Source organism: Natrix helvetica (genome assembly GCF_964273705.1).
Source record: "Natrix helvetica genome assembly, chromosome: 2".
Taxonomy (NCBI): domain Eukaryota; kingdom Metazoa; phylum Chordata; class Lepidosauria; order Squamata; family Natricidae; genus Natrix; species Natrix helvetica.
This window is the reverse complement of record NC_138552.1, coordinates 228,141,361-228,153,991: the sequence shown is the minus strand read 5'-3', so window position 1 is coordinate 228,153,991 and position 12,631 is coordinate 228,141,361. Positions and strand designations below refer to the sequence as shown.

At 46.8% G+C, this 12,631-nt stretch overlaps 1 protein-coding gene across 7 annotated transcripts in view; it reads right to left on the bottom strand.

The window, feature by feature from the left end:
• BIRC6 (baculoviral IAP repeat containing 6) overlaps positions 1-12,631 on the bottom strand; it is a 153,986-nt gene that overhangs the window by 123,623 nt on the left and 17,732 nt on the right. For all 7 annotated transcript variants that reach the window (XM_081943436.1, XM_081943438.1, XM_081943442.1 and 4 more), the window contains exons 9-10: positions 2,791-2,849; positions 543-1,937 (exon numbers count right to left, since the gene is read on the bottom strand). In XM_081943436.1, the coding sequence (XP_081799562.1) occupies positions 543-1,937; positions 2,791-2,849 (1,454 nt within the window). The remainder of the gene's footprint in view (positions 1-542; positions 1,938-2,790; positions 2,850-12,631) is intronic.

The following is a 12,631-nucleotide window of genomic DNA, read 5'->3' as shown; positions in this document are numbered from 1 at the left end:
GGTATTGGAAATAGTACGTGCAAACTAAGACAACAATGTATTATTAGTAAACGTCTTAAAAAGATTTCAAAAACAAATTTTTACAAACTTGGTTAGTTCAGGAAAAAAATTCTCTTCAATCTTAATACTATTTTTGTCTCATGTGTGTGAGAGAGATACTTGTGTGTTTTGCATTATTATTTTGTTCTATATTAAGTAAAGTCTTATTTTCACCATTTTTTTCACCTTAATTTTCCCCATAAAATAATTTAGGTTTTTATTCTGAAATAGATAATAGTACAAAATAACATTTTAAATTTAAATAAAAACATAAAGAAGAGAAGGCTCTTAAAGATCAGGACAATAGCTGTGACTGCGAGACTGAAGCCCTTCCACTCATATATATGTGTGGAAGTTATGGATGACAAACAAACAAGAGGGCAGATAAGATTGTCATGGATACCATTTTGACTTTTCTTTCCTAGTTGACATCCCATGGTATAAACAGAGAAACATACAAAAAAGGAAGCATTTTTAAAAAGAAAAGCAAGCGAAAATCTTACCTCTAGTGCATGCACAGAGTCTATCAGTGCCTGAGCAGTATATTACTGAGACAAATTTGTCTGATTCTTCAGTACCTTCCTTTTTAGGTGGCTCCACTTTGGCCAGGATTTCAAAGTTTGAAAGATCTAATATTTTAACATAGCCTCCCTGAGTGGTTATTACTAGATGCCCAAGAGCAGAGATTTCCGATCTTTTTTCTCTCTCGCTGCCATTCTTAGAAGTTAATTGTATTTCCTCTGTAGGTTCCTCACAGTCATCTTCTCTATTATCCAATATGTCTGGTGGGAGCAAAATCAATGAGGTAATGGTATCCTGGGGGTCTTTGATATGCTGAATTTTTATAGGTTCCTCTTCTAGCGTCACAATCCTAGTGGCATAGTTCATTTTATAAAGCACTAGATAACCACCACTAGCACTTCGTTGTTCTGGCTGGATTATTAAGGGCGTCTGTACGTCTGCTGGTGAGTCATGCTGGATCATACTGATATTTGCACCATTCACTACCGTAAGGTTAGATTCTATTTCTCCTTTCCTTCTATTACATAGTGCCGAGTTTAATTTATTTAAATTATTCAAGGCCTCTACTTGATTTATTGCACTCAGGGATTCAACAGGACATGTCCGCAGTCCTATTAATAAATGAACTCCATCTGCACAAGGAGTGATTGAATCTACACAAAAATTCTCCTCCTCTGCAAACTTTGGCAGTCTTAGGCACTGAACCAAAGTTCCAGGTTTGGGAACCATTGAGTTCCACTTCTCAGAGTCCGGAGAAGTTAGGCTGGCTGTTGCGTCTGCAAACTGCTGAATGTATGTCACAGGAGGATCTTGCAACAGCAATTGCTCCTGGCTATCCAGCTCCATCTCTATGATTTGTGGGACTGTAAAACCATCATCATGTAAACTTTTACTCATGATATTGTTCATCTGTGAAAAGATTTTTCCTGCTTTTTCATCAGATTCCTTAATGCTGTAAAGCAGTAATATAGGTGAAGTCCTCCTTACCAGAGGAGAATTCAGTTCTGAATTAGTACAGGATTCATTGTCAGTTGATCCCAGGTCTGATATACTACCAGCTTGAGTCCTGCTTAAATCATCCAGTGATCTCTGAGAATTACTACTAACAGGAGACGTAGCAGGCGATTTGTATGTTAATAAACCTCCAGCTAACAAACAAGGAAAGGGAATGTTGTGGTGTTCCAGATGCTTTTCCTTCATCTTTTCACTTTTACAGTTAGTCAGGCAAGGGTTTGCCCCAAGTTCTTCTAAATCTTTCACTGTGTCTTCAAGTACGTTTGCAACTATTTCCCACTGAAGTTTCTCCGGCTGCTGAAGAATGCTGAGAGCAGTTACATCAAGGCTGACCTCCATGGTTTCCTTTTGTGATGTGTGTCCTTAAAGATAAAACATACAATGTTAAAAAAAAACCAGATCTTATCCATAGTACAATTATGTTTTTGTAAATCTTTACATTTTATTTATTTATTTTATTTATTGACACACACACACACACACACACATACGCAAACCAACATCTAATGATATCTTCAAATATTTCTATTTTATCCAAACCAGGTAATTGTAGCTTGCCTAAGCTTGAGGATGGCAAAAATATGTTTTGTCATGTCAATGTCTGACACCTAAAAAATTTACAGAATAGAAGTAAATTACCAGGTAGAGAAATGCATTTAAAATATGGTATAAGACATTTGCATAATGTATTAATATAAGATAACCACACAAACAGGTATAATTTCTATACTGCTAAAGAGAAATATAAAATATCCAACGCCTAAAATGGAAATAAGAGGAAACCTATGCATATTTTCAGCATCAGTGGTAGAGATCTAACCTTGAAGGAAAATAGGGGGCAATCAAAATGATCTATCCCCCATCTCCAAAAAGATTTAAGGGTTTCAAATACATTTTGTCCTCAGAAATAAAGTATGAAGACATTATTCTTAATCAGACAGCCCTTAAAAAGGATCTTGATTTGGGAGCTGCCCCTTCTTTGTTGAAAAGATTGCAGGGAGGAGCAGAAGAAAAAGGATTATGTGGCACACTTTCACTGAACTCATTCCCTGTGCCCTGTTTATGTTAAAAAACAGGTTTCTTTATTTCTTAATTCTAAATCAAAGTATTAAGACTAATAGCAAGATATGTAATCCTTACTCTTTATTGACAAAAGCATTGTAAATAATTGCAAGTAATGTTATTTCTATTTCATAATAAATATTATATGCCTACCAGTCACTGATTCAGATCTGGAATGCTCCTCACTGTCTGAATCTTCTAGCAAATCATCGCTAAAATCAAGATTAGAGAAATTAAGCCAACAAAACAATTTAATGTATTTACTTCTAAACATAAATTTTAGCATTAAAACCTGTTAATATACCAGCATATTATATGATTATTAAATTAAATTAGTTAGGCAAGTTACTGATGAGTCCAATGATGATTATACTTATTTTAAATCCATTCTGTGATTTAACCTATATGATCCTCCAATTCAGAAGCAAGTAGCCTGTATTTTTGCTTTAGAAGGTATATGGGAAAAATTTGTTGAGGACTTCAAGTTAAACATCAAGGAGAGTCAATTAAACTCTCACTAGTGAGATCACCAGGACATATATTCTGTTTTTTTATAAATCAAGAGAAATCAAGAGAAAACATACTGCAAATAGTGTTAATCATTTAGTTTCTGCTTCTTGCTGAAAAGCGAGCATTGCTAATTCAAATATTAAGATAAATAAGTACTAGCTACAACTACTATAGTGATTAGAATGCAGTATTGAAGGCTGACTCTGCCCACTGCCAAGAATTCGATCCTGACCATCTGAAGGTTGACTCAGCCTGCCATCCTTCCAAGGTCAATAAAATGAGGACCCAGATTATTGAGGACAATAGGCTGACTCTGTAAACCGTTTAGAGAGTGTTGTAATGCACTTTGAAGCTGTATATTATGTCAGTGCTATTGCTATAAATACAAAATAAACCAAGAAATATATAAAGACAAAGGAGGGAAGGACAACTCATGTCTGTTCTTTCAATCTGTAGTTAGGATTGAGCTATATTGGTGACATTCAAATGATAAACTAAGCTTTCATAAACTAACATGAGCTATAGGGCTTCTAGATTAATAATTCAAACTAAGACATTATATCAAATGGCAAAAGAAGAAAAATGCAGTGGCTTAACTGAACTGAGAAAAAAAAGTCTTCAGAAATAAAGTTCTATAAATAATTCTGTGTATTAATTGTTAACAGTTAAACTCATAAATTTAAGTTAATATAAATGTTGAAATTATTAACATCCTCAGATTTTATAAATGTATTAATCATTTTAATATGGACTATTCATTTGTTCTGCATAAACCTTACAACAGTAGTTAAATTGCACTGCAATTCATATAAAATTAATGTTGAACTTAATATCTTAATGTACTTCACTTACTGTCTGTATTACAAACAAGTTGATATTTTAATGTTAGCTTTCAATTTGCATTTCTAGAACCTTTTAACACAAACTTTTGCAAGTACTATTTATAAGTAATGGGGAACAAATCACCATTTTAGCCAAACACTATGATGTTTTCCTTTTCCAATTAAATGGCTCCACCCAGTAAGGTCATTCTAATCAAGGAAATTGAGAACTCCCAAAATAAAAGGGAGATGACTGGTACTCTCTATTTTGTGAAATTGTCTACTTTTGAGGATCACAACAGCACAATTCTATCATGTATTCAAAGCTAGTGAAAAGAATTGTTCCAAGTGCCTTTAAAAATTGCTGAGTTGATGCTATCAAAATATTTGATATTCAACTTTTTAATATGTTGCAAAAGAGTTTGTGCTTTAGCAATAATGAGTGCTTAGACTTACATAACGCTCCACAGTGCTTCACAGCACTTTCTGAGCAGTTTACAAATGTCAACATATTGTCCCCAACAATCTAGGTCCTCATTTTATTAACCTTGGAATGACCGTTGTCTTACCTGAACGGTCGTTCTCATGGCGCTGCGGAGAGTACAAGGATGGGTTAACACAGCCTGTTTGCCCATGGACTGAGTAGATTTTTCCCCTCTGGCCACGCCTCCTTTGCCTCTTCTGGCTCAGTTTTAAAAACGAGGTCTTGTCCGACGAAGACGTCCTCAGCTCACACCTGTGTAAAGATACAATCTCGGAGCTAAACAATCACCCTGGGTGGGTCTTGTACTCTCCGCAGCGCCATGAGAACGACCGTTCAGGTAAGACAACGGTCATTCTCCATAGCGCTGCTTGGAGAGTCCAAGGATGGGACATGCCCAAGCTATTGTGTCCCAGGGCGGGAAGAAGTGACATTGTCCGGAGCCTCAATAACCTTCTGTAATACTCTACGGCCAAAAGAGGCTTCGGCAGAGGCAAAGGAATCGATCTTGTAGTTTCTAATGAAAGCCGTGAGAGACGCCCACGTGGCCGCTCTGCAAATGTCCAGAATAGATGCTTGAGTCGCCCAGGCCGCGGTCGTGGCCGCACTTCTGGTGGAATGTGCCGTTACACGAGGTGGAACCGGCTTGCCCTGAAGGTCATATGTCATCTTAATGCAAGCTCGCAGCCACCGACCTATGGTTGAAGATGACACCTTGCGACCCAGCGAGCCTGGTTGAAAAGACACAAAGAAGGCCTCGGAGTGCCTGATGTCCTTAGTTCGTTTCAGGTAAATGCGGACTGCCCTTCGCACGTCCAATTTGTGCCACCTGTGCTCCTTGGAGTGTTGAGGGCTGGGACAGAAATTCGGGAGGATAACCTCCTGAGACCTGTGAAAATGAGAATTCACCTTCGGCATGAAGGCGGGGTCTAACCGTAGGATGACCCTGTCTGGGTGGATGATGCACAGCTCTTCCTTGGCCGAGAAGGCCGCAATCTCAGATACCCTTCTGGCTGAAGTAATGGCTATGAGGAAGGCAGTCTTAAGAGTCAGATGTCGAAGAGATACCTTCCTCAAAGGTTCGAAGGGAGCCGCTGTCAATGCCTGCAGGACAAAGGGTAGGTTCCAGGTCGGGTACCTGTGCACCACCTGGGGTCGGATGTTGTAGGCCCCCTTCAAGAAGCTCTTGACCTGAGGATGGTGACTCAGGGATTGAAGTTGGTGTCTGGCTAAGATGGTGGATAATGCAGCAACCTGGCGCCTGAGAGTGGCTGGTGCCAGTCCTTTGTCCAAGCCCTCTTGTAGGAAGTCCAATAACTGAGGGATGGACGCTTCCACACTGTCAATGTCCCGTTTGCTGCACCAGGAAGAAAAGGCAGCCCAAGTCGCGTCATAAATGCGAGTAGTGGCCGGACGTCTGGAAGCTTGGATGGTTTTAATGACGTTGTCTGAGAGGCTCTGGTCCTTCAGGAGCTGCCCCTCAAGTGCCAGACGGCTAACTGCAACCATTGGGGCTCTGGATGGTTGATGGCCCCTTGACGCAAGGATACCTGGTCTGGAGGAATTTTCCACGGTTGCTCCACAGACAGATCGACCAGGTCCGCGAACCAGGATCTCCTGGGCCAATGTGGAGCCACCAGAATGAGCTCCGCCCCCTCCTTCAGCAGCTTGTAGATCACCTGCGGGATCAGAGGGAGGGGCGGAAACGCGTATAGAAGCCCTGGAGGCCAGCAGGACCTCAGGGCATCCGTCCCCTCCGCTTGTGCTGACTTGTAGCGGGAGAAGAACCGCTGGAGCTGTGTGTTTGCCGCCGAGGCAAACAGGTTGACCTGTGGGAGACCAAACCTCCTTACCACCTGTGCAAACAGGTCCGGATGAAGTTGCCACTCCGAGTTGTCGATGGTCTGACGGCTCAACCAATCCTCACTTACATTGCTGGTTCCGGAGATGTGATCCGCCCTCAGCGACGCTAAGTGGATCTCTGCCCATCGTCCTATGGCCTCCGCCTCTGACATGAGTCTTTTGGAGTGGGTCCCTCCTTGTCGGTTCACGTGAGCCTTTGTGGCCACATTGTCGGTCAGTAGCAGAACGTGGTGCCCCTTCAGCTGTTCTGCAAATCTCCTCAGCGCAAGCCGGGCTGTCCTGAGTTCTAGCCAATTGATGCTCCGGGCTGCCTCCGCGCTGGACCACCTGCCTTGCGCCAGCTGACCTTGGCAATGCGCCCCCCAACCGTAGAGACTGGCGTCGGTCGTTACCACGATCCTGTCGGGTTCTCTGAATAGGCAGCCCTTCTCCACTGCTCGAGACTGCCACCAACTCAGAGACCGAGTCACTCTTGGTGGGATGTGAACTTTCCTGGTGGAGTTGCTGATCTTTGCTCTTTGCATTGGAAGCAAGAACCATTGCAGTTCCCTTGCATGAAGACGTGCCCAGGGAACTATGTTGAGGCAAGAAATCATGATCCCTAACAGTTGGGATAGCTGCACTACCTGCCAGGACCTGTTCCTGCGACACGACCGGATCCTGCTCCTGAGGTTGCGGATTCTTTCCGGAGACAGGGACACCTGGCAAGATACTGAGTCTATTATGGCGCCCAGGTGTTGTATGCGTGTGGCAGGGGTCAGGTTGCTTTTTTCCATGTTTACGGAAAAACCGTGGTCCTGTAAGGTGTGAACTGTGACGTTTACATCTCTCACCGCTTGCTGCTGAGTCCTTGAGTGGATGATGATGTCGTCCAGATAGCACTCCAGGCGGACTGGAAGCTTGCGCAGGTGGGCCGCCACAGCTGCAAGAAGCTTCGTGAACGTTCTGGGTGCAGAAGAAAGTCCGAACGGAAGTGCCCTGTATTGGAAGTGCTTTCCGTTGTAACACAAGCGCAGGAACTTCCTGTGTGCGGGATGGATGGGCACATGCAGGTACGCCTCCTTGAGATCGATGGAGGTGAGCAGATCCCCTTGTCGCATGCAGCTTAGGATCGACTGAAGAGACTGCATTTTGAAGCGCTTGTAGGCCAGATGTCTGTTCAGGCGCTTCAGATCTAAAATGGCCCTCCACCCCCCTGAATTCTTGGGAACCAGGAAGAGAATGGAATAGAACCCCCTCCCTTCCTGTTCTGGAGGAACTGTCTCTATTGCGTTGATCTGCAGAAGATGATCTATCTCTGCCTGCATGAGAGCCCTCTTTACAGGGTTCTTGGATAGTGGGCAGCGAACAAAGGTCCGCGGAGGAGAGGATAGAAACTCCAAGGTTAGACCCCTCCTGATGGTATTTAAGACCCACTTGTCCGAGGTTGTTTCCTCCCAACGGTCTGCATAGAATTGCAGGCGGGCCCCGATGGGAGGAGACCCCAGACGGTCACTTCCCACGTCTAAACTGACGGTTGTGGGATCCCCCACGAAAGGGCTTCCGAAAGGACCCCTGATTGGATTGTCTGCCCCTGGAAGAAAAGTTGTTTCGTTCCTGGGACCTGTCAGAGGACTGGTTAAACTGTCTTTGGGAGGAATATGAAGAGGAGGAGGCCTGGGCACCTTCCTGTGCCCGAAAGGCCTGTTTCCTGAACGAGCCCTGACCTTTCCTGTCATGCTTCCTGAAGGTGGAAGGAAGGACCTTCCTCTTATCCTTTGTCTCAATTAGGAATTTCTCTAGGGAATCCCCAAAGAGGTTCTCTCCCTTGAATGGAGCTGAAGCCAGCTTCCACTTAGCCTTCATGTCCGCCTGCCAGTGCCGAAGCCAAAGCAGGCGGCGAGAAGTGATGTTGGACGCTAGTGCCCTGGAGGCGAATTTCGCTGCATGCAGGGATGCATCAGAGGCATATTCCACAGCCGTAATGATCTTGTTAAGATCATGTCGCCAACGAGATGCTTCAGATGGGGGCTGAGATCTGAGTTGGCGCAGCCATAATAGGGATGCCCTCCTAAAGAACGAGGCAGAAGTGGAGGTTTTGATCGCCCAGGCAGCCGCCTGGTGCGTTTTGAGACAAGCCTTTTCTGCCCTCTTATCCTCTGCCTTTAACCCTTCTAATAACTTGGCCGGGAGATTAGAATTAGAGATCAGAGAGACCACAGGGGCATCCACTTCTGGAGGCTTCAATTCATCCTCCAGCCTAGGTTCTAAGGGATACAGTGATTTGTCTGCGCCACTGGGGTTGGCCAGGGTACCTGGCTGTGCCCATTGGCGCTGGATAACCTCCATGAACATGTCAGGGACTGGTATCAGTTCTGGGTCAGGGGTTGTTTCGCTGAACAGCCCTGCCATGAGGTCCTGGGAAGTAGAGGGGACTTCCTTGTCCTTAGGTTTGGCACCAAGCTCAGTAGAGGCTCTGGCCTTGTGTAAGATGGACTTGAATAAGGATGGCTTAAAGAGACCAGTGAAGGAGGGCTTGTCTGGAGGCATATCCTCATCCTCCGAGAGAGCAAAGTCCTCAGCAGTCTCCTCCTCCCACGTAGACACCTCTGTGGTGATAGAAGTGCCCGGGGAATTGAGTACTCTGGTCCTCTTTTCCCCCAGGGGGCGAGCAGGCCTAGAGGCCTTGCCACCCCTGCCTTCCTGTAGCCTCATGGCTTCTACCACACCCTGGGAAATAGCCTGCGTGATGAGATCCCTCATTTCTGCTGACATAGTTGGGCCCTTGTCCTCTACAGGCCTGGATTGGTCATAGGCCTGTCCCCTGGCACCCCTAGGAGGATCTCTCTGATCCTCTGCATGAAAACAGCATTGAAAGGAGGGGATATCCTCCCTGACTGAAGAGCTAGGAGAACCTGGGTAACCCAGAGAGGCTGCAGGGGATCCTGACATGGAATCCCTATCACAGAAGGATGGGGATCTATCCCCCATTTCCTCCCCCTGCTCTATCTCCCTTTGGATGGGTGGGGAAGGAACTGGCCCAGCCTCACTTGGTAAGGGTGCAGAGGGAACCTGGGGCCTAGCAGACTTGTCCTTTAGGGAGTCCTGCCCCTTGTCCCCTTGAATTTTCGGGGCCTTGCTCCCAGCTGAAGAGTGGGAAGCTTTCCCCCCAGCGCCCTTGTTTCCCTTTCTCCCCTGGCCTGAGGGATCTGGCCTACTGCGCTTTGCAGATGGCCCTGCCAGCTCCTCCCTTCGCTCCAAACCTTCATCAGCCATCCTTGGTTGATCTTGAGTCGAAGAGGTCGCTGCTGTGGGAAGGGCAGTGGACGCTGGCCCGACGGCTCCAGAAGCGTCTGCAGATTCAGTTGGGAGGCTGGATCAGGCACCAGGACACTCCTTGCCGCTTCCCCTTAGTTGGCTGGGGAACTTCAGGCTTGCTGGAGACCCAGGCAAGCCCTCGCAATCCTCTGCGGCTGTCTGCTTGAGGCGGAGAGCTCTGCTGCTTGCTGCTGCTTCCGGACGGTAAAAAAGTCTCAAAAAAATGGCCGCCGGTTCTTCTGCGCGCCAAAAGCCTCACTTAAGGGCCAGGCGCTTCCCATTGGCTGCAGCCGAAAAGCGCGCCAAAGCAGCGCTTTTCAAAATGGCCGCCGCTCTCCCGATCGGCAAAAGACGCCGTTTGGAGAAGCAAGGGCTTTTTTAAAAGCCTCTCCTCCAAAACGACCAGGGAAACACGGGGATTGCCGTCCTTCCCTGCGCTCGCCAGCAGACGCCGGACGAGCGGCCTCGCTTGTTCCCCCTGCTGCGACTAAGCAGCTGTGGAACCGATCGCTGCCTCAGCCTTACTTTAGTAAATCCTCTTCTTGGTAAAAAATAGAAAAAGGGAAAATAAAAAGTCAAAATAATAAAACCTGGGGAAAAATCCTAATAACAACTAAATATCAACACATAAAATACTCTAAAATTACTATTGGAGAACCCAGCCTATTTGCTCAAAGCTGAGTGTTCCCCAAAACTCGTCCTATCGGGCGGACTGAGTTTTTAAAACTGAGCCAGAAGAGGCAAAGGAGGCGTGGCCAGAGGGGAAAAATCTACTCAGTCCATGGGCAAACAGGCTGTGTTAACCCATCCTTGGACTCTCCAAGCAGCGCTATGGAGAATGATGGAAGGCTGAGTCAAACTCAATCCCTCTAAGGATCAAACTCCAAGCTGCAGGCAAACTTAGCCTGCAGTTCTGCATTCTAACCACTGCGCCACCAGGGCTTTACCTGCTTTTGTTTCAATATCTTATTATTGTAAACTTCTGTGAGTCATGTCAGCAGTATATAAATGAAATAAATATATTTCCTGCTGAAAATAATAAAAGTATGAGTGCAAAAATGTCTTTTTAGAACAACCGTTCTACATACATATGTAGAACTGTTGTTCTAAAAAGACATATTCATATTGGATGAAACGTAAATTAAAGTAACATCTTTTGGGCCACATTTCTGTATTGTGAAATTAATGTATTGTGAAAACAAAGCTATGTTCTCTTGGAAGGAACTAAATACTGATAGTTCTACCTCAGTACACTATGACTAGTGTCCTCTTTTCAAAGAAATAAGTACACTCACATTCAATCTGCAGGACAAAGTCGCTCAGATCCGGAGCGGATGGGCCCCCTCCAGTGGACCGGACGAGCCGTCAACAGTGAGTCTTGTGAGACCATTCTGGGAGGAGTTTGACTCTGTTGCCCCCGAGGATTTGGACAGGTTGCGTGGACGGCTGCGACCCACCACATGTTCAATGGACCCGTGTCCCTCCTGGCTGGTACTGGCATCCTGGGAGGTGACACGAGGCTGGCTTCTGGGCCTGGTGAACGCCTCATTGGGTGAGGGATCCTTACCAACTGCCTTGAAAGAGGCGGTGGTGAGGCCCTTACTCAAGAGGCCTTCACTTGACCCAACGGAGCTAGCTAATTATCGTCCAGTCTCCAACCTTCCCTTTTTAGCGAAGGTTGTTGAGAATGTGGTGGCACAGCAATTTCCACGACACCTTGACGAATCCGAATATCTAGACCCACGCCAGTCCGGCTTCCGACCCGGGCACAGCACAGAGACAGCCTTGGTCACGTTGGTTGATGATCTCTGGAGGGCCAGAGATAGAGGTTGTTCCTCTATCCTGGTCCTATTAGACCTCTCAGCAGCTTTTGATACCATCGACCATGGTATCCTATTGCGCCGGCTGGAGGGGATGGGAGTCGGAGGCACCGTTTTACGGTGGTTCGGCTCCTACCTCTCCGACCGGTCGCAATGTGTGTTGACAGGGGGGCAGAGGTCGACCCTGAGGCCACTCACTTGTGGGGTGCCGCAGGGGTTGGTCCTCTCACCCCTCCTGTTCAACGCATATGTGAAGCCACTGGGGGAGATCATCTGTGGTTTTGGGGTTGAATATCATCTGTACGCTGATGATACTCAGCTGTACATCTCAACCCCAAACCACCCCAACGAGGCTGTCAAAGTGATGTCCCAATGTTTGGAAGCCGTCAGGGTCTGGATGGGGGACAACAGACTCAAACTCAACCCCTCCAAGACTGAGTGGCTGTGGCTACCGGCACCTCGGTTCAGCCAGCTGACTCCATCGCTGGCCATAGGGGGCGAACAATTGCCCCCTGTGGAACGGGTGCGCAATTTGGGCGTCCTCCTAGATGCCCGGCTGTCAATGGACGACCATGTGGCAGCCGTGGCAAGGGGGGCGTTCCACCAGGTTCGCCTGGTGCGCCAATTGCGCCCCCTTCTGGACCGGGATGCCCTACGCACGGTCACTCATGCACTGGTGACGTCTCGCCTGGACTACTGCAATGCTCTCTACATGGGGCCTCCCTTGGGACGCGCCCGAAGACTGCAGCTAGTCCAGAACGCAGCTGCCCGGGCAGTCATGGGGAGTACTAGGTACTCCCACGTAACACCGCTCCTGCGCGAGCTGCACTGGCTGCCTGTGGTTTTTCGGGTGCGTTTCAAGGTTTTGACCACCATCTTTAAAGCGCTCCATGGCACAGGACCTAGCTACCTGCGGGATCGCATCCTCCCACATACATCCCTGCGGCCAATTCACCCTCACAGGGAGGGGCTTCTCCTGGTGCCGTCCACTAGGCAATGCCAACGGGCGACACCAAGGAGTAGGGCCTTCTCTGTGATGGGCCCAACCCTCTGGAATGACCTCCCCCCCGACATTAGAACCACCACCGACTTCCGCTCCTTCCGACAAAAATTGAAGACACACCTGTTCCGATTGGCTGGCCTGGCACAATTATAACGTCTACCTCCTGGCAAACATATTTACTGGTTTTTTAGGGGGATTG